This window comes from Balearica regulorum, chromosome 2, assembly GCF_011004875.1.
Source record: "Balearica regulorum gibbericeps isolate bBalReg1 chromosome 2, bBalReg1.pri, whole genome shotgun sequence".
NCBI classification, from domain to species: Eukaryota; Metazoa; Chordata; class Aves; order Gruiformes; family Gruidae; genus Balearica; species Balearica regulorum.
In genome coordinates, this window is record NC_046185.1 from 58,262,118 (window position 1) to 58,287,863 (window position 25,746).

General features: G+C 38.2%; 2 protein-coding genes across 4 annotated transcripts in view; one reads left to right on the forward strand and one right to left on the reverse strand.

Annotated features, from left to right (window-relative positions):
* The window catches only part of PSMG2 (proteasome assembly chaperone 2), a 152,687-nt gene extending 126,941 nt beyond the window's left edge, over positions 1-25,746 (forward strand). The window contains exons 1-7 of one of the 2 annotated variants that reach the window (XM_075744496.1): positions 17,875-18,042; positions 19,633-19,804; positions 20,617-20,675; positions 21,632-21,750; positions 23,040-23,213; positions 24,452-24,572; positions 24,996-25,746. In XM_075744496.1, the coding sequence (XP_075600611.1) occupies positions 17,974-18,042; positions 19,633-19,804; positions 20,617-20,675; positions 21,632-21,750; positions 23,040-23,213; positions 24,452-24,572; positions 24,996-25,088 (807 nt within the window). In that variant the 5' untranslated portion in view covers positions 17,875-17,973 and the 3' untranslated portion in view covers positions 25,089-25,746. Of the gene's footprint in view, positions 1-17,874; positions 18,043-19,632; positions 19,805-20,616; positions 20,676-21,631; positions 21,751-23,039; positions 23,214-24,451; positions 24,573-24,995 lie in introns of those variants that run through there. The other variant, XM_075744497.1, reaches the window with a different exon arrangement.
* CEP76 (centrosomal protein 76) lies at positions 1,365-17,772 on the reverse strand. Of its 2 annotated transcripts, XM_075744476.1 has the most exons (12): positions 17,647-17,771; positions 16,267-16,422; positions 15,845-15,926; positions 15,256-15,480; positions 13,997-14,182; positions 12,111-12,208; positions 11,326-11,454; positions 8,370-8,561; positions 6,314-6,480; positions 3,607-3,940; positions 2,190-2,407; positions 1,365-1,727 (listed from the first exon to the last, which is right to left on the reverse strand). In XM_075744476.1, the coding sequence occupies exons 1-12, from the start codon at positions 17,707-17,709 to the stop codon at positions 1,589-1,591; spliced, it is 1,989 nt and encodes a 662-aa protein (XP_075600591.1). In that variant the 5' UTR covers positions 17,710-17,771; the 3' UTR covers positions 1,365-1,588. The 2 variants fall into 2 exon arrangements, with proteins under 2 accessions (XP_075600591.1, XP_075600592.1); XM_075744477.1 differs by lacking the exon at positions 1,365-1,727 and having other exon boundaries at positions 2,220-2,352; positions 17,647-17,772.

A 25,746-nucleotide genomic window follows, 5' to 3' on the forward strand; every position in this document is an offset into this window, starting at 1 on the left:
GGCAGACTGGCGCGCACAAACGCCAGGAGAGCATTGTGCAGCGTCCCCTTCGGCACACGCAGAGTACCGTACGCCGAAAAGGCCACAGCGTGAGCGGGCTGCTCTTCCTAGGCCCCTTTTAGTTACATTTTTCTCTGTGTACGTAACATACACGGCTCAAATAAGATACAATTACTGTTTAAATAAAGCTATTTAGTTTAGCAATATCCACCATACAATACGATCCAGCCTTTCACATTATATCAGATATAATTGTACTGTCTGAAGTTCTGATCAGGGTTCTGTATGCTGTAGACTAGGCGAAGGAATACATTTTGATCTTTCAGGTATAAAAAGGAAAATAAAACCAGATTTGTAAAGTATTTTAAATCTGTTGGCAGCAGGGCCAGTAAGTACAATTAAAATCTCAAGTTAAAAGCCAAGTGCTACAACAGGCAACATTTAACACTTCTGGGGAAAAAAAAAAAAAAAAAAGACAAAAATAGCATCACACTGCCACACTTCTGATTAAATGCACGTTTGAAGTGCCAACATTCACTCCTGCTGCAAGCCTCTGTAGGATTAGTTGGGGGTTCGTTTGCTCCAGCACCAGCAGAAAGAGTCAAATCTTTTTTACAAGTAGAACAAAAAGAGGTGGACATGGATAATCAAAGATACGGAATGGCTTCTACAGAAGAAATCAAATAGTTTTGGACTCTTCAGCATCAAAAAGAGATGCCTGGAGTCCACATGGTGAAAAACATGAGAGGCATGGTATGGAGAAGTTCAGTAATTGCTTGCCATTTCTCAAAGCATGAAGTCTAAAAGACACTCAGCAAAATCATCATCCAGAGGTTTAAGACAAACAAAACCATAAATGGATAATTAAGTATGGATCTGAGTATCAGAATTAGACAAAATCATGACTGGTTGTTAAGCAAAATGGCCTGGCTACAACTTGAAACTTCTAAAGCTAGCATCAGGAAAAAGGCATCAGGTTAAACTACTTTATCTAACCCAGCACAGCTATTCACATGTCCAGTTATCCAAGTCTTAATTTTAAACATTAAAAAAAATATATCCATCAATTATTAAATCCATAGATTACCAAGATTACCTGTACCTGACTGAACTGTTCTTAGAAGCTGAACATAAAAGCTATTGCTAGGTCCAAAAGAGACAGAAATAAATTTTGTTGTGGAAAGGACACGCTTAAACTTCAAAATTTCTGGATCTCAGTCACTCACAAAGTACACTCTGAACACCACTTGGAAAAGAGACATAAAATAGACTATTTTCTAAATGAATTCTCACACCCATTCAGAACTGCAGAAGAGAAGCTAGTATTTTATGCACGCATTCTAGTAACTTGACCCACATTCCTGTAAGTATTAAAAGTAATTTTTATTAAAAATAAGAATAAATTCTCTTTATAAATACAATAATTTCTGTGTACGCAATCCTCTTCAATACACACGCTGTGGTATTCAAAGTCAGTGACATTTATAGAAAACACAGTAGTAGTTTTTAATTGCATAATTTTATATCCACATACATTATTTTGCAGATCTAAAAAAGTCCAAATGATTTTGGGTTTGTTGTTTTTTTTTTAAAGGACAGAGCGGTATTTACAAGCAAACATGATCCAAACAGCACATGCAGATTCAGGGTATGTAAACACTCGTACACGAACTGCAAGTCGCACTTGGTCTCCCCTACAACAGATTATTTCTTCACAAAAAGGAGACCTATTTGACAAAAACAAAACCAAGAGTAATGGATATTACTAAGCTATTATTAACATTTTCAATTACATATGTGCAGTTATTTCAAATGTGACTAACACTCAAATAGCAATGAGTCTGTCATCATAAATAATAATATTGCTGTATAGTGTAGGGGCTGTTGCCTTGGAGGAAAACAAGACCACCATTGATCATTTTTAACAAGTGCAGAGAAATTGAATTAACTCCTTGTTCTTTAACCCACGAGAAGTCTATCATCACTGAACTCACCAACGTAACATAAAAGCTCTGTACCCTATGACCCACTGCATATACTACACAACTCTTCTTCCAGTTTGAATATAAGGAAATTCATTTTCTTTAAAGGTCATTAAAAAAAAAAAAAAAAAAAAAAAAAAGAGTTGCAATTCATAATTAAGTATTACTATTTGGTTTTAACACATATATTGTTACCTTTAAACTTACCGAAGACATGTGGCAAATGCTCTCCTGGCATTTCTGTATACAAAATGGATAGGAAACCCTTTAAATGTGTGACCATCAGGTACTGCTCTTCTTACAGCATCTTGAAATTCTTCATTTCCTGCAGAAATGCTTGTTGTACGTTCAAGCTCATAGGCTGCTAATGCTGGTGACAACAGATAGGATAGTTGGTCATCCCAAACAGTAGAAAGGCCAAGATCCTGTGAGGCAAGTCACAGAATGATGACAACCGTGCAAAATGAACATTAGGATATTAATGAGCTTGTGTACTGTATAGATTCAAATAAATCCATGGCAAATCTTTAATTTATAGTTAATGGCAGTGAATCCACAAACCAGTAAGATTTCTATGTTGATTCACACACCAACCACAAGAATCAAACTTCATCAACAAAACATCAAACATTTACCAAGAAATTAAGTTAAACTACTAGACTAAAAGAAGACCAGCAGAGTTGAAACTAGATGTTTTAGCTCCAGTATCTCTGCATGCAAAGCAAGAAGATAGCGCATAAATACACAGCAAAAATATGGGAAAGATCAGCTAAGATTCACCTCACATTTTTCTAATGTCTCTCACAGCAACCCACTTCTGAAAAAACAATGCACAACAGCTCCCCAAAACACATACGCATGTACCTGCGCCTTCCTCCTACCACCCCACAAATGCAAAGTAGTAGAAAAATCTACCAAAATCTCTGTATTCAACATTGCATGAGGTTCATACTCTGAAAGTTACTTGCCACCCCAAAGGCTGAGCATTGTATGGGGAGATAAAAACAGAAACAACCCAAAAAACCCCATTTAAACCAGACATAAGCTAACAAGGATTTAAAATATCATGTCCTTCACCAGCACAAGAACAATAACTTCTGGCACATTACATCTTGTAAAAATGCTGGTAAAGGATTAAACTAACTTCTAGAAGTATGTTCCCATTTTGTAAAAGCAGTCAGAGTAGGATCATGAAAGCTGAAAGCCTGCTTTTATCTAGGGAGCAAAAACATTTGTGACACATAGGCAAAGCCCACGGACAACCAGCTCTGATCTTCCTGGCTTTTACAGACCACTTGTAGGAGGTCTGCAGGTGCCAGCAAGCTGAAGACCACAGATCTAGAATGACAGGCAAAGGCAAGGTGGGGGGAAGAGCCCACACAGGAGGCTACAGAATCACTACTGCAAATAATAAATATGTCTAAACTAGCTCAGTACAGTCTTTCCAAACATTTTTTCAGTTATTTCACTTTTCACATACTGCATCTCTGCAAAAGCTGATGGAAAACACATTGCAAAGATATGAATATGTGAACTAACAAACGGCTATCCAAAATAAGTATACAGTAAACACATGCACCTTTATTATTGCAACAGATCAACGGCAATCTTTAAACAGCATTACCTTTCTATGTTCAGAGACCAGTATTCTCAGCTGCAATTCTATCTCGTTGCTTGTTATCGCAGCATCTATTGTGGAAGCACACAGAGGAGGAAAAGGGGGAACTGAAGATGTCGTTCCAGGGGAACATACAGATTTTATTGCTTCTCCACTCATGGGTTTCCACTTAGATTCATCATGCAGGTCAAACACACAGATCTCCACAGCATCAGAGGGCTGACAATTTCCAAAGAACTTCTGATGGTTGAAGATACAACCTATTGTGCGATAAGGATACAGGGGCTTGGGTTGTTCAACTAGTGGAGGGTCATCAGGGTTGATAGGTCTGTGGATGTACCTAATCAAAAACATTCAATTTCTTATTAATACACATTATTTCAAGGCAACGTAAAAATATTTAGATGGAACAGATATAAGCCATTTCTCCTTTTAAAAATATAAGCCAAGTTAGTTAACATATCTTTTTTTCCCAAAATGGCATTAATTTATTTACAGAAAAGTAATTATACACATTTTGGAGGCATAACATAGAATGAAATAATACACCACTTTTTTCTTTAAATCTAGAAAAATAAGGTGATTGATCACACAGGTATTCAACAGCAATTAAATTTTGCAACTGTGACAACACATCCATACAGTTTCCCCACTATTCATCACGTTTGGAGAAATATATCTTCAAATGCTAATCACAGGATGCACATAAAGAGGCAAAATAGAATTGCTTATTGTCCTAGTTTCGGCCTAGATAGAGCTAATTTTCTTCCTTGTAGCTGGAATAGTGCTGTCTTTTGGATTTAGTATGAAAATAACGTCGATAACACACTGACGGTTTAGCTGTTGCTAAGCAGTGTTTACAGAAGTCAGATTTTTCAGCTTCCCGGCCCCTGCCAGTGAGGAGGCATGAGCCTTCTGCAGGAGGTGCGCAAGAAGCTGGGAGGGGAGCACAGCCAGGACAGGTGACCCGCACTGGGCAGAGGGATATTCCGTTATCAGATGATGTCACACTCAGTATATAAGCTGTGGGGAGTTGGCTGGGGAGGGCTGCGGCTCGGGAACTACCTGGGCATTGGTCAGCAGGTGGTGAGCAATTGTATTGTGTATCACTTATTTTGTGTATTCTTTTATCATTATTACTCTCCTCTTCCTTTTCTGTCCTATTAAACTGCTTTTATCTCAACCCAGAAGTTTTACTTTTTTTTTTTTTTTTTTTTGATTGTCTCCCCCATCCCACTGGGCAGGGGGTAGTGAGCAAATGGCTGTGTGATTGTTTTAGCTGCCTGACAGGTTAAATCACAACACTAATTTTCAACACTGGATATTAATCAGCACTTTTCAAAGCCAAAAGTCTTATATTCAAATATGTAGTCCCACTGTGCTTCTACAAATGCAACTTGAAGCTATATATTACAAAAACTATGTTTCCAAAAGTAGTGCTTCAAATAGCACTAGGAAGTACAGTGGGACGGATCAGTGGCGAGTATCATCAGTAAAGAGGAAGTTCTTTTCATTGAAGTTTGGAGCATTTTTTTTATTTTTATATAAAAATTGGGATTGAGTACCATTCTATGTACTTGAGCAATAGGACACACAGAAAAAGAAGGGAAAGAATTTTTAACAAGTTCCAGAAGCTCTGCAGTATAGAACATTTAGACGGGTACAAATGCCCTTCTAAAACAATTCAAGTGAGAGAGAATCTCAGAGAACTTCCAGAAATTTCTGCAGGGGAAAAAAGTCATGTAACACTAACTTTACAGATGAAATAAGGGAAAAAAATATGGGTTTCTTGTTCTGGTTTTGGCTAGGATAGAGTTAATCTTCTTCATAGTAGCTAGTATGTGGCTGTGGTTTGCATTTGTGCTGAAAACAGTGCTGATAACGCAGGGATGTTTTCGTTACTGCTCAGCAGTGCTGACACAGAGCCAAGGCCTGTTCTGCTGCTTCTCACACCACCCCACCAGTGAAGAGGCTGGGGGTGCACAAAGAGTTGGGAGGGGACACAGCTGGGACAGCTGATCCCAAGTGACCAAAAGGATATCCCATACCATATGACGTCATGCTCAGCATACAAAGCTGGGGGAAGAAGGCAGCAGGGGACGACGCTCGGAGTGATGGCATTTGTCTTCCCAAGTTACTGTTGCGCATGATGGAGCCCTGCTTTCCTGGAGATGGCTGCCTGCTCATGGGAAGTGGTGAATGAATTCCTTGCTTTGCTTTGCTTGCATGCGTGGCTTTTGCTTTACCTACTAAACTGCCTTTATCTCAACCCACGAGTTTTCTCACTTTTACCCTTCCAATTCTCTCTCCCATTCTGCCATGGGGAGGAGTGAGAGAGTGGCTGTGTGGTGCCCGCTGGGGTTTAACCCCAACAGTTCCTAAACAATCACATCAGATTTCATCATCAGCTTTACAAACGATGGCAGCAATAGCATCAATGACAATCAGCTGCCATAAAACAAGAAACAGTTGCTATACTCTATTAAATACACTGAAAACTGTGTTATAAACTGTTGAAATATTTCACTTTACACTGAACCAGTTATTTTCCAAACACCAACAGTACACAAAAAAAAAAATTTCAAAGCCTTTTGTCTTTGATTACATGAGTTACACGACAGGGTGTAAGGATAAGAAACAAAACAACAACAACAAAAATATCCCATGCAAACCTCAATATATATCGCTGTTTTCTTACATTCCTTTTACTCACCTATGTCCTGTTAAGCTCTCCCAAAAAGTAATTGTTCCATCAGTTCCACAAGTCATTACCCAAGTGTGGGGGACTCCTTTTGCTTTTGTTCCAACACACACAAAGGCTTCCAATCCAAACCCAAGAAGAAGACTGCACAGAAGGTTAGCATGATCTTCACAATCACCCTAGGTAGTAAATATTAGTAAGCTGGTTTGAGTATCAGGCATGGATAAAATCTTAAAAAAAAGAAAATAGTGATATTTCTCCAATCATGATTTAGTAAGTCGTGTTTTCCTCTGGTTTACCTAAAGCATGTATCTGAAGTCAGGATTTTAAGGTTTAAACTTGACAAGTTTTAGTTTTCTGTAATAGAAAAAAATAATTTAAAAATAGTAGTATGTTCTAACGACAGACTATTTATATTTTTTGGTCAAATATACTGTATGACTAATACTGGAAAACATTTCTTATGGTTATAAAGATACCTTCGAGTAAACCAAAACCAGAATCTACTGACCCATAAAGACAAAATTAACATTCTAATTAAAAGCCAAAATGTACATAAGGCAAATGCCTGAGGTAATATTAAAAATTATGCAGTATGTTCATACAGTTAAGAAATTTAATCAGTCAACAAAATGTTATTCTATTGTAATTTTATTGTCTTGAATGTGTTGTCAAAGTTCAGAAATTAAAAAAGGTAAAACAAGCGTCCCCACAGAACTGGAAGTCATGTGTAGCTGCATTTCCCTTCAACCAGGGGAAAGAAAAAAAAGTTTCCTTCAAAAAGTTATTGCTACCATTGGTAATTTACAGAAATCAATTTCTGAATGTGATGTATAATGTTATTTTATCTTAAGTTCTTTACAAATGTTAGATGTAAACTAAGAAAAAAAAATTCCTCATGCAATGAAGCCTTCGGAATACAAAGCACAGCATTCAGAAGTAGAACAATATGGCTCTTTAGTCAAATACTATTCAAAACATTGCAAATGTACAATTCAGTGTTCTTAGACGTATCTTTTCATTACACAGATAACACAATCTTCCCCTACCATAATGTACAAGGGACATATCCAAAAAGTAGGTTTAAACAAGTTACTGGTAAACCTGTGTTCGTTTAATAACGCCACACCACTTTCCACAAAAACATTAACAACAATCCAGCTGGTGTCTCAGGGGCTAAATTCACCTATTTTCTATACAGTTTTCCACTTCTGCCTTGGAGGAAACCCTTTCTCTGTGCCTCCAAACACAATGGTCCTCAAAGTCGCAATCACCACCTCCATCTGAAAGCCAGTGGTGCCATTATATGGCACCTATGCATGACGTGACAGAGACAACAGCTAATGTCTGTTCTGTGTAGGCTTTGAGACAGGTCTGAAAATTGGGATACAGCTCCTGCTGCCAAGAACAAATCTTTTTCATAGAAACACATCAATGAGATTGTCACTGAGATACTTCTGCATTCAAAAACAATGAAAATCATCAACCACTCCAAAAAGGTATTAAGAGGCATCACTGTTACTTTTATTCACACAACAGAAGAGCTATAATCCATAATGAGCTACAATTTATTTCATTTATTATAGTCATATGACACAAGCATCAGATGACTAAGAACTAGGCTGAACTTTTAGTGAAAATCCCTATCTTGCAAAAAAAGAACGCAAAGACTGTGAGTATTTGCAAAAAAAATCAGTTTTTCAAAAGAGAGTTTTCCAACTCTTCCTGGACTAGTCCAGAATTTCAATTAGTGGCCTGCACACTAGCAGGGATTCCTTGAATATTTATATGGGATCTTAGAAAAGCAAATGAAGAAAAGCAAACTCACTGTCAAACAGATGTACTGACAAATGGACCCCAACAATAGCAGTAAAGGAAGTCTGCTCCAAAGCCTTCTTTTCTACTATTTAACATCTGTTTCACTTTAGAAAGGACTTAAACAAGTTATTGAAACAGAATTCTCCAAATTTGATTTGATCCATGTATTTGCAGTCTGTTTTAAATTACTGGCTTCAGTTAGAATATGATACCCACTCTACTGTGTCACACAAAGACCATTTTCACATACCTTGTTTCTACATATAAAAGCAAGAAGGGTGCACCACTGTTCTTGTTTGCCACCACCTCCTCCGATGACAGGAGCTCTTTCATAACCCAGGACACTGACAAATCGTGCTGCTTGTCTCGGAGTGTCTAGTAAGCGGCCTGCTCGAAGTGGTCTGATATATGAACATACGGGGCGGTTTACCCCATTTTCATCCTGAACATATAAAATACATTTATTTGCCAGACACGCAAATGTTGCAAAAAATCAATCTTCACTTAAATTGTCTTTTTTGCTACAGGATTTATTCTCCCTGAAGTGAGTATCACTGAAAAATATTAAGAGACAAAAATCCTTCTAGAATTAAGACAACAAGAGGATTAAGACAATTTGTTTAGAGGGATCTTACAGTTAGATTTTTCCACTGACTCTGTCACCAGTAGGACATTGTAGACAAAAAGTTCAAACACCTGGAGCAGTAAGGTTGAACTTAATTTCCTCACCCATTTAAGGAACTGTTAATGCTCCATCCACTGTCAATTTCCGTATTATCATCAAACAAAAAAAACGCAAACAAACAAAAAATCACCAGCCACCAAACACCCCACACCCAACCAAAAAAACCCCAAAACATCCCCCACAAAGCATTAAGCACTCCGCAGCTGATTTTAGAATTTAAAAGGTGTCTATTTGCTTCTGAATTTGAATACTCTTTACCTCTTATCGTAACGCCAAAAAAACAGGAAAAAATTACTCACAATGATGTCATTATATAAAAGTTATGAGAGTAGTAATACTAAGAATTTCTAATTTCTTGGAAAAATGAAAAAAATAAGATGACTGGAAAAAGGTCTGTTTTATTACATGCTGCAGGGAAATGTTATGATTATGAACTATTAAAACTATTTCAAGCAGTATAAAACTCTTTTTTTCCTCAAGTGGGCTAAACTGATACTTTGATGTTTGTAAATTTAAAAAGGGATCAAAGCCTTTTAAATGTCTGCAGCTTCACGAAACCATGGTCTCATATTTTTTACTGTAGTCACATATTGCCCCCATTAAGGTTTTGTCATGCTTTTCCAGCAAGTTGGTCTAAGAAAAGCACCATTTATTTGTAGTTCACTGGAATCCTGTTGGAAAGTATTTCACAGCTCGAAAGCAAACAAACAAACAAAAAAATCTCACAAGGATTCATTATTTATTTAATATAGTTTTATGTATGTAATGCATGCTCTTGCATTACACTTACAAAATTGGCTGATAACTAAATTATCAAACAATTCTGATAATCTCACTTCTGTTCTTAGAAATGAGAAAGGCCATTAAAGGCAGTTTTACTAACATTTGCTATGGCCAGCGGCAGAATCAAGATAAGCTCTCTATAGGTACGGACCTAGCAGGGGGCATAGTTCCTATAGTGTTCTGAGGGCTGCCAGTTTCTATATGGGTCTGTAACAAAGAATTTTGTCCTCTAATCCTATCCAGAAACCCTTCCCTCCAACCTTCTTCCCAACTGTAGGTGCAGAAAGTGGAATACCATGAATTCACAACATTGCTTTATTCTCAAAATAGTACAAGTCTCATTTTTACCTCATGTCCCCAGCCAAACTCCCAGTTCTAGAACTCCCTATTTAATTACATTATTTTGTTTCTCTATAAACTGTGCTCTGAAAACCTTAAGCCTTTGTGTTGGGTCTGGCTGGGATGGAGTTAATTTTCTTCATAGCAGCCCCTATAGTGCTTTGGTTTAGGTTTGTGACTAAAACAAGTGTTGATAACGTATCAATATTTTAGCTATTGCTGAGCACTGCCCGCACAGCATCAAGGCCTTCTCTGTTTCTCATTCTGCCCTGACACAGAGTAAGTTCAGGGTGGAGAAGAGGCTGGGAGGGGGACACAGCCAGGACAGCTGACCTGAACTGACCAAAGGGATATTCCATGCCATATAGCATCATGCTAAGCAATAAAACTGGTGGGCATGGAGAACAGACTTTTTCTAAACTAGCCCCTGCTCAGAGACCAGCTGGGCATCAGCCTGCTAGTGGGAGGTGGTGAGTGACTGTCTTAGCATCACGTTTTTCCCCCTCTTCCTTTCTTTCCTTCACTTATTAAACTGTCTTCATCTCAACCCATGAGTTTTTCCTCACTTTTGCCCTTTCCTTCTCTCCTCCATCCCACTGGGATGGAGTGAGGGAGTGACTGGGAGGGGGCTCAGCTGCTGGCTGGGATCAACCCACCACACCCTAATTTGGAAGTTAACATCACTACTGAATACTCAGGGTATGGCCAGAATGGAAGCCGTTACTTTACTGAAAAGTAAGAGTACACAGGGATCACTTCAGGAAGTTCCTTTGAGATAATAAGCTACTGCTCGTTATCTGTGCTAGGAAAATTGCTACCATGCAAGATAAATTCATGGCACTAAAACTGCAAAGAATCATACCATTCCTTTTACTGAGGGACAGTTACGAAGGAGCAACTGATGCATAGTAATTTATTAGCCTACAATAATTATGTCTGTAGCTAGCGTGCAACATGAACCAGACAGATTGCTTTACAGACCACACAGAGCTCAAATATTGTGTGGATCTGTTTTAATAGATCTAAGCAAGTCTATTTTTTAGAACTGTTTTATCTGGTATAAAACTGGTTTGAAGTAGTTTGCACAGATAACTTAAGTCTGCCATTTATGAGCATTCAAGGAAAAGACTAATCAATCAGGCTTTTTTATCATCTTGTGCATCAGAAATGGTTGGAGTAACCCTTCTTTCTACATCACGCTATTAAGCTTCAATACACATACATGAGTTCAACCCTTACAAATTTCACTTTTTGCATGATACACCACATGTAGCTCTGACCTGAATGTAACCACGTCATAAATCTATGCAGATTCTATATACACATAAATTTCAAAATATATCTAAAAATAAAAAGATAATTTAAAGTAAGGATTGATCTACTTGTAAAACTTACAAACCTGTGCAAAAATCTTTACCAGCCTTACGTTGTGTGTAGGCCTTATCTGTAGGTACTCTCTCCACCACTGTTTAGCATATACAAGAAATAATCTTTCTTTTTCTGCTGTTTTCTGATGTTCCAAAGCAAACTACAGGTAAGAAAAACATAACTAATCAAATACGTATTAATTTCAAACAGGAAAAAAAGTTATCAATAAGTACATTAACACCAAATCCTAGCATATGTAAAATAAAGCTTAACATTTAAAGTGTGCCATGTAAATGCTGAAGAACAGTATTAAGTGAAAATCCAATTAACAAAAAACTCAAGTTATGTTTCTTGTTTGTAGGCTCATATAGCAAGCTTCAGTGAAGTAGTGCTCATCTTAAGTGATGCACTTCTTTATAAAAGGATTGATCAACTGTTGATGCACCAAAAAATATCTGCATGCACCTTCAGACCAACATTTACTGGCTTTCCAGGCAGAATAGCTGACTTGAAATTATTATTTAAAATGGGAAAAAGACAGCAAGGACACACATACACTACCTGAAGAAAACAAGGTATATTGCATCTTCCATATTTCTCTTCTTAAGGTAATTATAAAAACTACTACAACAGTAGTAATGATCAGTATAGACAAAGTAGTTTTAAATATAATTACCTTTTTTTTTTTAAATGTAACCAAAAAAATATCAAATATTCAAAAATCCACAGCTCTCAACATCTGTGTAAGTAATTCTATACTGAGCTTTCCTCCCTCCTCCATAAAAGGATAAGTCAATCCTCCTAGAAATTACTTACTTGAGTATTAGTTACCTCTGGAGACAATGTCTTACTAAGCTGTGGATACACTTCCAGTCTGATGTTTAAAACACCAACAGAAACCTTTGATTCTGTACCTTTGAACCAAAATACATTTTGATAAGTTCTCTCAAATTAATTTTATTTAGGACATTTCAGCCAGACAGGAGCAAATAATTAAAATAAATATTTTAGTTATATAATCACAAAAAGTAACTAAACTTCTTTAAACATATGCAAAATAAGCATCTTTATTTAAATTTCAAACTCAAATGAGACTGTAAGAAAGGGTAATCTGGCCAAAAAAGCAGACATCTAGATCTGAGATAACTATCCAAGGCCCTCTTTACAGCCAGTACCGGGACGTATGAGATGAATGATGTTCTAGAAATGTCTAGCACAGGCATCTAAAAATAGAGTAGGAGAGTCACACACTACAGAAGTGCCTATTCCTATTGATTACAAGGGTAGCTCAAATTTAAGTAGTTGGAAATAAGTGGAAGTTCATCTTCCCCAAGATACAGTTTATTATGAAGGACTAGAGTGCCATACAAATAGATTAAGCAATTAAAAAAAAAAAAATCATAAACCAAACAACAAAACCCCACAAACTAATGTTGTTGCATAATGCTTAAAATTTAGAATTACATACAGAACATGAAAGGCCATGGGATTATAAGCATAATGTAAGCAACAGAAGCCTCACATAGCAGTTTGTCAATTTATCTGAGATGGCAGCATGTTTTGACGTTCTTGATGCATTTTGTACAATGAGAATACTTTAGAAGAGGAGAAAAAGCAACGGATTTACTGAATTGATATACTTTATTACTTGGAATAAAACTAATGATAATTAGATTTAACTCCTCCCATCACACTCATTTGCATATCAAACTCAATTTATTTGTTATCTATTTCCAAGTCATTATAAATAATAAGCTCTCCATTTGAGAATCTATCCTAACCCATATTGCTTACTAAAGTTTTGGCAATAGTCAGCATTTTCAGAAGGAAATTAAATTAACAAACATATTAGCAAATAAACTTACTAGATTTGTGTTCATTGCACCAAATCAACCAAAAAAAAAAAAAAAAGCAGGCAATAGTGATAACAATCAGAAATAACTGGTGTAGTATAACCAATCTTCAAAGTATTTTGAAGGTATAATTTAATCTCTTTTGAAATTAGCAAGAACTCCTCACCACTCTAACAGGTAGAAAAACTGCAATAAAGAATACACAAATGACCTATCAGCTACTACTGTGACCAAACTCTGGGATACCTAGCATAGGAAATCATGATAGATGGAGTCCTAGATCTAGTCTTTATCCACTAAATCATCATATTCTAAAAACTCGGTTGGAATGCATAAAAAGGGGAGTGGGGACAAGTGATACACAAAAATACATGCATATGCTAACTGCTAAGCACCTAACACAGCTGTTCAATCCCTCTATCAGAAAATATGCTTCCAGTTCCTGCAATACAAGGTAGCAAAGCAATGATCACTTTCTTTAGCAATTGCTAGTTTGCTATGAGAGGGACACAAGACAGATTTTCTCTTCAGTGCAACGGCCATATAGATTCCTGGAGACAAACTGGCTGATTTTTGGTTGGTTGGTTTTGATAACATATCAAGATTTTGCAGAAAATCAGTAGTGGGAGTTCCCAGACATGGGGGCTATTATTACACGGGATGTGGAATACACATTTGGTAACAGAAAAATCTGACCCTTAACCTCCTACACATTTTCTAAGGACACTTTATAGTAATTTATGAGTTGAATTAAAATTAAACTACATCATGAATAGCGGTTTAAGCTTATAAGAAAGCTCAGTACCCAATATTTTAAGTCATCATTACAGCCTTATTATTTATCCTTACCTACACCCAGGAGTTCAACAGCAACGTTTGTTACGCCGTTCTCTGCGGCCAAGACAGATCGCCACTCCAAGAAATAGGATGCTACTAGTGTTGTCTCACCAAATGTGTCTGTTTTGATCAGAACCATATGCACTGGATCACATATAGATAACATAGTGGTTGCATCCACCATTTTACTTCCATCACCTGTCGTTGTTAAACCAAGATAGGAAGAATATTATCACCCCAAGTTCTCCTCAAAATTAAAAAAGCGTGCATTTACAGTCATTGCATACATTGCATTTTAAGAAAATCTTGCGTCCAGAAGTGTAAGCAATAATCCCATCTTAAAAATCAAACTCAGTTCAGGACAGAGCTACAGAAAGATTACAGTTAGTTTACAGAGATGATAAAAAGATTCCTGTATTTTGGTACTCCAATGTAACTAGTTCAATTGCACAAAAATTAAAATTGAATTAACATTTCAAAAAATCAATAATATTAAAGTAACATTAAGTAAAAACAATCTAAAATATTCTTTTAGTAAGTGGGAACGCTTCAGGTCAACTTACTATACTTAAGTATTTAGGAAACAATTTTCTCTGTAGTTCAGCTTGATCCCATGACGTAAACCACTCCATGAGCAGTGGAATTAACAAAGACTGCTTTTCTTTGAATTTGTGGTATATCCAGTACTTCTCCCACATGTTACTGCTATAACTGCCTCTTGATATTCCGTAAGCTACCCTGGATTTCTACAGGATTCCGACAATATCCACAAGTCTTCTCATGACATACTTAACTCCTACCTTGTTCCCTGGCTACCAACCAGAGAACAGTAATACAGGCTGTGTATGATTGGCTCTTCTGCAGGTGGTTTGCCAACTGGTAAGCAAACTGAACTCACACTGAAGTTTTTCCTTCCATATGATGATAAATTTATGTCTCATTTCTTCACTTCTCAGCATAAAGCTCAAGAAAATCACAGCCATCTTAGTATCTCTTACCATGTCCGAGACTATCACCTCACTGTCAATTATGGATACAGTTGGTCAAATTCGAAAGTTACTTTAGAGTGGAAAAGAAGAAAAAGAAGAGGTAGGAGTAGAGAAAGATCTATAAGTGGTATAACCCAATACAGTAATCAGTTTCCCCAGGAAAACATGACAAAAAATAGGAAAGAAAGCCACTAAATAATATCAAACATATTTCACAATAACTCTCAAATTGGAGTGGGGGGGCGGGGAAGGCATGAGCTTTCACCCTACAATATTCCTTACCTAGGCTATCCTTGTGTACTTCAAGTAAAAAACCATCATGAAAATCTGGCTCACAGGCACAGGGGACAGGTTTAGAACGGAAGCGCTGATTTCGAAAGTGTAAACACAGAGTGAAGGTAGAACAGATTTGGCCAGGCAGAGGCTCCGGTTCCTGAAGATGTTCCAGAAAAGCTTTTCCACCCAAAACCTGAAGGTAAAGATACCTCCGTGTTGGGTCAATGTTAGCTGTAAAGTGTAGCAATAGAAATGATGAGACTGCAAACAGATCTTAGGAAGCATGTTAAGTATCAGTTAACTAACAGGAGACTAGGAAAAAAAAAAGGAGCTTTTTTGAAACAAGTGCTTAGGAAAAAGTGATTTTAATACGTATTAAGTTATCCTAATGTAAAATAATTTGGTTTAAAAAACTCATATTTTATACCTCCCTAATTTCTGCTGCTTACATGAATTTACTTCCTGTAGATAAGCAGGAAAAGCATCCACCTATATGCCAGTTCACACTGGATCACTGATTCAGAGTTCAAAAATCATAGACTTCAAATTTCTCTCAAAACTATGATCCAAATATTAAAATAAACAAGCAACATACTTTTTTTCAAAACTGATGGTTCTCTGTCAACAAAATGTGTTGATGGTTTTGGAGCTGAAGTCCTCTCCTTTTCATTCACATCCTGGAATTACAATTAAGACTTTTTAAGGTGTCAAGAGATACAACAGTGCTCTTACCACAGTCTTCTAAAAATTAAAGAATCCTCCATTTCAACTGAATACCATTCCTCAGGTATGCTTCCTTCTAGTACTTGAGATGTAACGAAACTGAACAAATACTTTCAACACAGTATTATCATTAAACCAATTTTAGCATATGCATTAAGCTGTTCTGCTCCTAATATGTCACAAATCAACAAAGCCATTACAAACCTTTATAAGTAGCGAGTTTTCACCTTGTCAAAACACCGAGGCAGTAAGAGGAATAAGCAAAAATATTTTCCCTCTTCAAAAGCTACTTACAGTTATGAATTTAAGTTCCTTCATAACATCATCAATGATTCCTCGTTGTCTTAAGGCTTTTATCAGATCTTCTGTGGATAACTGCTGATGCTCAGGTGCTAACTCTTCACGTATAGTCTCAGCAAGAACTTCTCTGATCCTGCCATGGACGTCCATCTGAAAGAAAATTCACCATATGCTACAAAAACAAGCTCTTTATACGGTAGCAGCTATGGCTAAACAGTCACTTTATAAGACTAAAGGCATTCTACTAGGAACACAGAAATAACTACACCAAAATTTTAATCCTTGCAGAACTAATCAAATGAGTCACTATCTCACAAAGCAGCTCTACCAGCTAAAAAAAAATCATAAGCATACCAAACCTGAGCATTTTCATTGCTCTTGACAGCACCCCCTGCTTTGAACTTTCCTCCTTACAAAAAGGTCTGCAAATCCATCAAATGGTCACTGTTTAAATTTTTTGTGTCCCTCAAAATTGAAGCTTAGGATAATAGTTTCTCAATTTTTTAAAGGAAAAAGTACATCCTTATATACTTGTAGGTAAGGCACAAAAGTAGGAAATCTCCATTGCAAGCTTCTCCTACACTCAAAGAGAAGTCAGAGAGAATTTCTGTCCTTCACCGCAGCTGTGAAACTGGGTTTGTAAAGCTGTTTCTCACACAGGAAGGATGTTAAGGCCACAACCACCGGGACTTGAAATACTTTGCAATATATGAGTTAAAGCATTCGTATTTATTTCCCAGTCAGTCCAAGAACATCCCTCAAAACCCAAACCCACAAAACAAAACGCGCCTCAGCCTCATGGTGCTGACCCAGCCGCTCGGCCCCCCCCAAAGCCTCGGGCCTCGCCCCCGCTGCTGTCCTCTCCCTGCCACGAACGAGGCAGCGACACAGACTGGGAGAGCAGCAAGGCGGGGAGGCCAGGACGGCAGACCCCTCAGCTCCACCTCTCTGTAGCTCAGGGAAGAGGAGATGAGCGCCAGGAGCGGAGTCGGTAGAAGGCGGCGGGGAAAACGCCGCAAGCCGGAGGCAGCGGTTAAACGAGAGCGCGAAGTGCCGCTGACCCTCCTGGAAGGGGGCGCAAACACCAGTAAGGCAAAACGGCGCCTGGAAACCATCTAAAGCGGCTGAAGTCGGAAAAACAAAGCAGGGCGATGGAGCGGGCACTGCTGTCACCTGGAGCCGGGGGTCCGTACCGCCTACATGGGAAACAGCGAAGCCCAGCCAAGATCCCCCCTCCCCCGGGACTTCCCCTGTCAGAACCAGCCAGGATCCGCCCCCCCCCCCCCTCCCCCGGGACTTCTCCTGTCAGAACCAGCCAGGATCCCCCCTCCCCCGGGACTTCCCCGTCAGAAAAAGCCGCTCCACCACCCCCACCTTGACCAGCTGCTGGTGGATGATCTGCTTCAGCTCGGAAGCCTTCTCCGGCGGTAGCGACATGGCGGCAGCGCAGGAAAAGTGCCGCGATACTTCCCGCCCCGGGAGGAGCGGGAGGGAAAAGGGCTGCGGGACCGCGCGCCGCGGGCGAGGCCCCGCCCCCAACCGCCTTTCCGACGGGCGCGGGCAACGGCGCGACCGCCCGGCGCGAGGCTGCTGCCCCGCCTCCTCGCGGGCGCAGCGCGAGGCGGGCGGTTACAGCTGGTACTCGCCACCCCGCTGAGGAGAAAGGCCTAGTCCCCGTTGCCTCCTTCCTCCCCGGCCGGCATGTTTGTTCCTTGCGACCGTGGCGGGGGTTCCGCCAGCTCCGATTTTAAAGGCTTCACTCTGCTCATGGTAAGTCGTGCTCCTGCTTCCGCTCCCGTCCTCGATGGGCTTGAGGCGGCGCTGCCCCAACGGGGCACCCCGGAATAGGTGAGGGGAGTGTGCTGCTTCTTGGGGCCCGGGCGCGGAAGGCTTCTGTTCGCTCTGTGGGATGCGGGCAGGTGCTTGTCTCCCTGGCTCGCCCGCACCTATAGGACAGGAGGGCCGGGGCGCTGTGGTCTCTGTTTCTCCCCTGCCTGGGTCGTCCGTGGGTACTTGTCTGCGGGAAAACGGAGAGGCGCAGGGCAGGGGTTGTTGTGCCCGTGTGTATGCCGGCTGTTTTGCCGAGTAAAAGAGCGGGGTTTGCAGGGATCCTTCCCAGAGCTGTTTCCAGCAGAGCTTAAGGCGGTCTCCTCGAATTCCGTCAGTTTCTTTCTTCTCAGCCCCCCGTTTTCTGCTTTTGTCAAGCCAAGCGTTATGTGCTGAGCTATAACTGTATGCTTTCGCTCTAAGATTAAAGTGCCGTTTGTTGTCTTACAAAATTTGCAGTATTTGTGGGTTGGCGCTGGAATAAAATGTTATTTTTTTCATTTAGAGGAGATATATACGTGTTTTTAATGAAAAAATCCTCATTTGTGCAATATTTAAACTCCGATTAGGATTGTTTTAGAAAGTGTTTTAATCATCTTCATATATGCCATGAAATCAATTTAAGATAACCTATGTGAGGTTACATTGGTTATTGTGGGGTAAGAGTTCCAGTGCAGGCTGCGAAGTAGCAAACCACTATTTTATCTGTTAGTGAGTTCCTTTACTGTATTCCTGTATTTCTTAAAATTGGCTTATCGCCTTTCATCGAGGGCTGCACAGCCTGGGATGACTGTGCAGGCTGCACGGGAAGTCATTGCAGATCAGCTGACTAGCCACAGGAACTAGATCACTGCTGTTTTCTTTGTCTGGGAGTAACAGGCTATTGAATACCAGCCAATTTCTAATGACAGTCTGTGAGTGCTGTTACGTCCTCTTTCACCATGAGTTAATCAGCATCAACTTCGGTGTTTCCACAGTTGGTGGCAGCAGAAATTTGTAGACACTTGCTTATAAATTATAGAGAAGCAACCAAAAATTTTACCATTGTCTTCCAGTTTTAGTTTCTGTAGAAGGACACAAATTCTTGCGTTTCTTTCTGTGCCATCAGATTAGGTCAGTATCTGCCCCAGTTGGTGATAAACCATGGCAATTCCTGTGAAATGAATCCAAGATGACCCTTAAAAAATTAAAAACTACCTACTCTTGTATATGTGTTAATCTGAGATTTATAGTTTTAATATGTAACATGAACATTACCGTTAGGTGTCACTTGAGGGCTGCCAAACTCTGCATTGGTTGTTTGAGTGACTTTTATCTAGTCTGTATCCAAAAAAGAGAGAAGGAGGAGACAAGTTTTCAAGCCTTTGTTTAATTTTACAGTGAGACAGGATTATTCACAGAAGTGGCCAGGATGTACTTAGATTTAGAAACCATGTTTGACCAGAATTTAAGTAGTTTAAACTTTCACTATTTGAAATGCATATTGTATTATCCATAAAACACACTGTAATTCAGTAACTTCTGTTACTTCAGCCAGCAGTGTCAGTGGGAAATGTCGGTCAATTGGCAATAGATCTAGTGATTTCCACACTCAACATGACTAAAGTTGGTTACTTCTACACTGATTGCCTGGTGCCCATGGTTGGAAACAATCCTTATGCAACAGCAGAAGAAAACTCAGTGGAGCTGAGTATAAATGCTGAAGGTGGGTATTGAATGCTGAAGGTACTTGCAAGCTACATAAGGTGCAAGAATGTCACATTTACGTTTGTTGATGTTGTCGTTACATTTTGCTTACGTGAACAATGTTTAACATCAGTAATGACAAATTCAGTAACTTATAGATAAGGATGTATGTACACTTTACAGACGAATCTGTTACTATTGTTATTTTGGATAACCAATTTGACATATGGAACCTCTAATAAATGTTGACTCTCAACTATATTACAGTGCAGCCAAAAATCTCTGCAAGTTTAATCCAAAGCAACATGAAGTGTTGTTGCACTTGGTTGCAGTAAACTGCTGGAAAGCAAGCTGAATTTCTGGTGTGGAAAGATATTTTTCCTCCCTTCCTTCCCACCTATGTTTGCCTTTTCCTTATGTAGTATTTCTCACTCTCCCCCCTTCAGATTCTTAGGTTCTTTCCCTATATTGACCATTGCATTTCATCTTTTTTTTTTTTCCCCTCTTAGATCATGGAAATAGCAGAATAAACTGTCATAATCTTTGCAAAGTTGCATAGATTGTCTGAATCATTATGGGAGGCAGATAGTCATATATTTTACTTCATTCGATCCTTTGAATTTATGACAAATGAAATTAAGTCCAGGGAAGACAATGCACAAAAATACATATTTTTGAGACTCTGGATATTCTCAAGCTTTCCAGTATGAATCAATAGCTGAAAGGTTTATCATCCTGAACTTTGTAAATTGGATAAATCTGGATACTTCTAAGCCCAAATCTCTTTCTTGCTTTCTTCTTACAAAACTTCATTATTATTTCTTCTTGCAGTGTATTCATTACCTTCAAAGAAACTTGTAGTTCTGCAGATCAGATCACCTTTTATAAAGGTATGTATGTTCATTGATTGTTCTTACTTCACTATTCAGTTTGAATAGTTCTGCTGGCAAATAGTTTAAGTGGCCTAGGTAAATTTTAAGACATTCAAACAGACTAAATAAGCAAAGCTGGAAGAGCTATGCCACATTATAAAACATTTTGCTAAAAAAAAAAAAAAAGTCCACACCAGACTGAAAGAGACCAAAATATTTTTCTACTTTGTGCTATAACACTTTCTGCAGTTGGTAGAATTTTAGCTACAAAAACTGACTTCTGTATTCATTGAGGGTTGAGGTTTTGTTTTGTTTTCCAAAGCCCTGGAACAACCTGCTTATGTTGGTAGATTTTAGTGTAAATATTTCATTAGTTATTAACAGTCTCGAAAACACAAAATGTTCTGGGTTTTGTCGTGGTTTTTTTTTCCTTTACACTTACTGTCTTTGTGTGTTTGTCTTTTGTTGTAGTAGCTTAATTCTTTATGTCACCCCAGTTTAATTATTTTGTAGTGTTAATATATATTTGAACTGCATTCATTATGTAAAAAATGAAGCAGTCAGAATTACTAATTAACTGGACAATGGCTTTAATTTAAAATAAGCAGATTAAAAAATTTGTGCCGCAGTTTTTAGCAATTCAGAGTGTGGTAAAATACTGTGATTCTACCATCCCATCTTACTCTAAAGCTTTTTCCATTGGTATTAACGACACACAAAAAAAGGTGGTACTGCTGTTGTTAACGTGGTCTTAATGATAATTTTTATCATTAGATATGTAGTTTTGATTACGTAAAAAACCAGAGTAGTCCTCTGTTTTTTAAAAATATAGCTGAAGCTGAAGACTAAATGGCTATGAAAAAAAATTTACACCACTGCTAAACATGCTATGTAACACCTAGTATTGTTGGCTTTTGGTTTCTTTTTTAAGGACACAACGTATTTTTCACTTTTTTTCCTGTCTTTGCATAAAGAACAAGTACAGGCCATTCTGTCAAACACTGCTTTCTTGGGTGAAAAACAGCAAATGTGCCAGAGTTGTTCTCCTGTCTAGCAGCCATGCATACCAGCGCGATGATGAGCAACTTCTTGGGTATGTTTGTGTCATTAAAAGACCTATTAATGTTTCCATTCTTTTTGACAAACTGACATCTTTCCCTCTGCTGAGTACTTTTGGCAGGATTCTTTTGCTTTGCTGTGTACCTAGGTCATAAAATACTTAATATGCTATTAAAACATTATGTTATACAGGATTAGTCTCTGGACTTTGTTAGTTACTACTGTCAAAAGTACTGAGCAAATAATAAGCTGTAAGTAAATTGCACTTGGCCTGTACTGTCAGCCAACAGAACCTCAATTTTCTTAATTTCCTGTGACTGCAAGCAATGTCAGGGATTAGCTGCTAACATACAGGTCACAGATTAGATTTTTAACAGTCAATTAGAATATTTGTTAGTTTCTTACCTCTTCATTATTCTGCATTTTGAAGGTTTTCTTTAATATAGTAAGTTGTCATTCTTTTTTTATAGAAAGTTGTTGATTCTTATTTGTTGGGAGGCAACTGCAAGGTTCAGACTTGAGTCAGTATATTTAGTAGATATTACCCCTTTAAAAATCAAGCATTACTCGCTGATTGAGGACATCATAATTGGTGATTTAACAAAAACAGACAAACAAAACTAAATATTTTCGCATAAGACCAATTGTTATCCTCAGACTGTATAAATGTGTAGGGCTTTAAAGGAGGTTTAGGTCCATGCACGTTCCAGATATAGTTACCAGGGAGATTTGCATACAGTTGCAGAATGGCCGGCTAACATGGAATGAAATGAGAGGGACTGATGGTTATTCAATGCGATCTGCATCATAAGTTGTGGTGATTTAACTCCCTCCCCAGCACCACAGAATAACTGTCTTATAGCAGATTCACTAAAGAGTGAGGGTGGTGCATTCAGAAAATACTTAGACTTGACTGAAGTTTGCATATATTTGTAGTGTGAGCTTATTTGTCACAATGAAGTCCAAGTTTACCTTAACTAACTTTAAATTAATCACCTCCAATCTGATGGAAGAAAAAGCACATTTAATTTGTAAATCTTTTCAACAACCGTAAGCGGTTCCCCTATTTATGTGTTTATGTATTTGAGCCCCTTTTAAAAAGGTGGTGCCTTAGTTCTGTTTGTGGCAGAAACTTCAGTAGTTCATACTGTCTTGAGGCCACAGACTACTTTTTAACTTTGATTTGAGGAGAAAGGGAGTGTCAGTGCAATTCTTCATTGCAGGTGTGAGGTCCTTAATGCTTGCAGTTTCTTTCTGTCAGAAGTAATAACATCAGTAGTGTCTTGTATTGTCAGACCAAATGTACTCTTGATTTGTTTATAGGACGCCACTACGCTACCTACTTACACCTGATCTTGAGAAAGCAGTTGAAGGCCTTATGAAGGAGCTAAACTGGAAAGAAATGGAAAAAGTAGCAGCTTACCCTGGAATAAATGATACAGAAAAAGTTCTGCATATTCCTGGAGGTGGCATCACAAAACTATTATTCACTGAGAGGTGGGTTGCCTAAAGATCAGCACAGAAAGATATCAGAAGTCCTGTTTTTAGTACATGGGCAAAATTATCTTTTAAACCACTATGTTGTAGGAAAAGTCCTTCTTTTCATCGAAAAGCATTTTGTAGGACTAGAACTTCTTCCAAATCAAGCTCATAATTAAGACCCTATTTAGAGGATATAATATGCCAGAAAATAGGGAGTTCTGCATCATAAAGTTAAAATATGATAAAAATATAAGTGAATAGGCTAATGGAAAATAATAAAGCCTTTACAGTTAATATCATTATTAATCTGGTATCTGATTTTATGGAAAACACAATTTGTAAATAGTAAAATTTCTGTGCCTGTGGTACTTTAACTAAAACTGTCTCCCGTGACAAATAGTTCCATCATCAGTTGTAAAAAAAAAAAAAAAAAAAAAAAATTCTCAGTACTAAGAATGAGCTAAGATTTCAGGGCCAGCAAACGATCAGGTGGGGGGGGTTGTTAAAAGGTATGTGCATCCCAAGTTGTGCTACAATCATGCCTGAGTTTCAAATTTTGCGTAGTAATACTTGTTCATTATGGTAAAACTGTCAGCTCTGCAAAAGGTTGGGTTTTTTGTGTCAGGCGGAAAATTCACTTTTACTTTTTTTAAGCTATTGTTTTTGACACCTGTCCAAACCGTTGCATCCAACAGCAGAAGAATTACTAAAATCATACTTACCTTTGTACTGACTTCAGTATGAAAGCAACACATGAATACAAAAGACCTCCCAGGACTTTGGGAGGGGGGGAACAACCAAAACAAAAAAAACAGTTTTCATATCTAAATGAAAAAATGGGAATATTGTGAGTAAAGTAGTGATACGCAGCCTGTAAAAATACTGTTTGAAATACACTGAAAGATAAGGAGTGATTGTATCAAAGAATCTGTATAAATGCCCCACCAGCACAAAAACTGCAAACTAAGTATGGAAAAGAGGCCCTGAGTAACTCTTCCATGACCTAGAATTCCTGCCTCACAAAGCAAAGAACAAATTCAAGACTACGAGAAGGAACATGAGTTGTGAAAATGCAATCAAGGAAATTTGGAGAGGAAAAAAAAATAAATCTATACATAGACTTTGTTGTTGTTGTTGTTGGTTTTGGGGCTTTTTTTAACAAGCCATATGCAGATTGTTGTTGCTCTTAGTACATAAATAGAATTGTTTTGGATTTAGAGAAGAAATAGAAATGCCTGCTCATTTTGTTGCAGCTGTTCAAAAGGAATCCAAATGGCAGTTCTTCTGAAATTCTGCTCAGAAGGGGACAACATCCCTGATGCGTTTGCTCTTGTTAACTATCTTAATGAATGGCTCCAGCTAATTAAAAGCGACGTAAGTGCTGTTTGATCTGGGGTTCTTGCTTTCACATTTTATATCCATTACTTTCATTTTTCTTCAGAACATGAAAAATGTTATTCAGCTGAATTTTAGACAAGTTACAAATGTATGGGTTGGGTTCATTCTGGCCCTTGGTCATCAAGAATATGCCAAAGTAAAGATCCATTTTGATTAAAGTCTTACTGGGAATCTCCCCACCTGAAAAGGCAAACCAAAACCCCAGTCCCTTTGTTTGACAGATGCAGGGGGAAATTGCGTAAAGGTTTGATCAAGTTTGATCTTCCAATGCTCTTCTCTAAACCAACCCATAATGATATTGACACTTGAAATGCTGCCCGTTATTTTAATAGATGTGCCAGAGGTAGAGTTACAGTATCATTATTTAAAACTTAAAGAATTATTCTGCTTTTGTTGCAGAGCAACAATTCCACAGATCCCTCTACACAATGGAAAATGCCAAGTTCTTGGCGCTTGCTTTTTGGCAATGGTCTTCCACCTGCACTCTTCTGATCGGTTTTGAATTCTTCTCTTAAGTAAGTCCCATGTGCAGCCTCAAACGTCCCTTGAGAAGGTGATTACATAATAATTGCCAAGCAACAGCAGCTCAATTTGTTGTGTATATAAATTCTTTTATTTAAGAAAAATTCCTTTCACATATGTGGGTAGCTAAAGAAATTAAGGTAACTTTCACAAATTGACCAAAGAAATATGTTTTGTACAGTTGTTTATCAATTAACTTTGGTTGAATTTTTTTTCTAATAAAGTATTTTTTAAAAAAAGTTTTTTTCTTTGGTTAAGTGTTATTGCTATGGAAAAGCTTATGGTGCACTTTCTTAATGTAGCTGAGAACTTGAGATTGATGTGCAGGCATAGATTTTCTTATGAAGATAAAACCCTACTCTTCCATGTCAAATGTGTACCTTGGCTTTTTTTCAAAACTTTCCTGGTGATGTAAGCAAAAGCTCAGAAGTGACTAGTTCTGCCTTCTTTTCCCAGTGCTGGTGTGGTAGTTTCAGCTGGGGAGACTGCAAGTGATCTAGCAGCCAGTTCTATCTTTTCTGGTCTACTTCCATTGTGTAATTTCCATTCTGCTTCCAAGGACTGCAGAGATGCGAAGACTAAAGCTTTCTAGGTAGATGAGCCTTCTTAGACTGATTTGAGGATGAAT

Bases quoted from the DNA above. Each gene is read 5' to 3' on its own strand.
- CEP76 (XM_075744476.1), bottom strand. From the start codon at position 17,709: ATGTCGCTACCGCCGGAGAAGGCTTCCGAGCTGAAGCAGATCATCCAC. The intron at 6,481-8,369 runs GTATGTGAAAAT...TTTACTACCTAG, and splicing joins CTTTTATATGTAGAAACAAG to GGTGATTGTGAAGATCATGC. The intron at 1,728-2,189 runs GTAAGTTTAAAG...TTTGTCAAATAG, and splicing joins GCATTTGCCACATGTCTTCG to GTCTCCTTTTTGTGAAGAAA.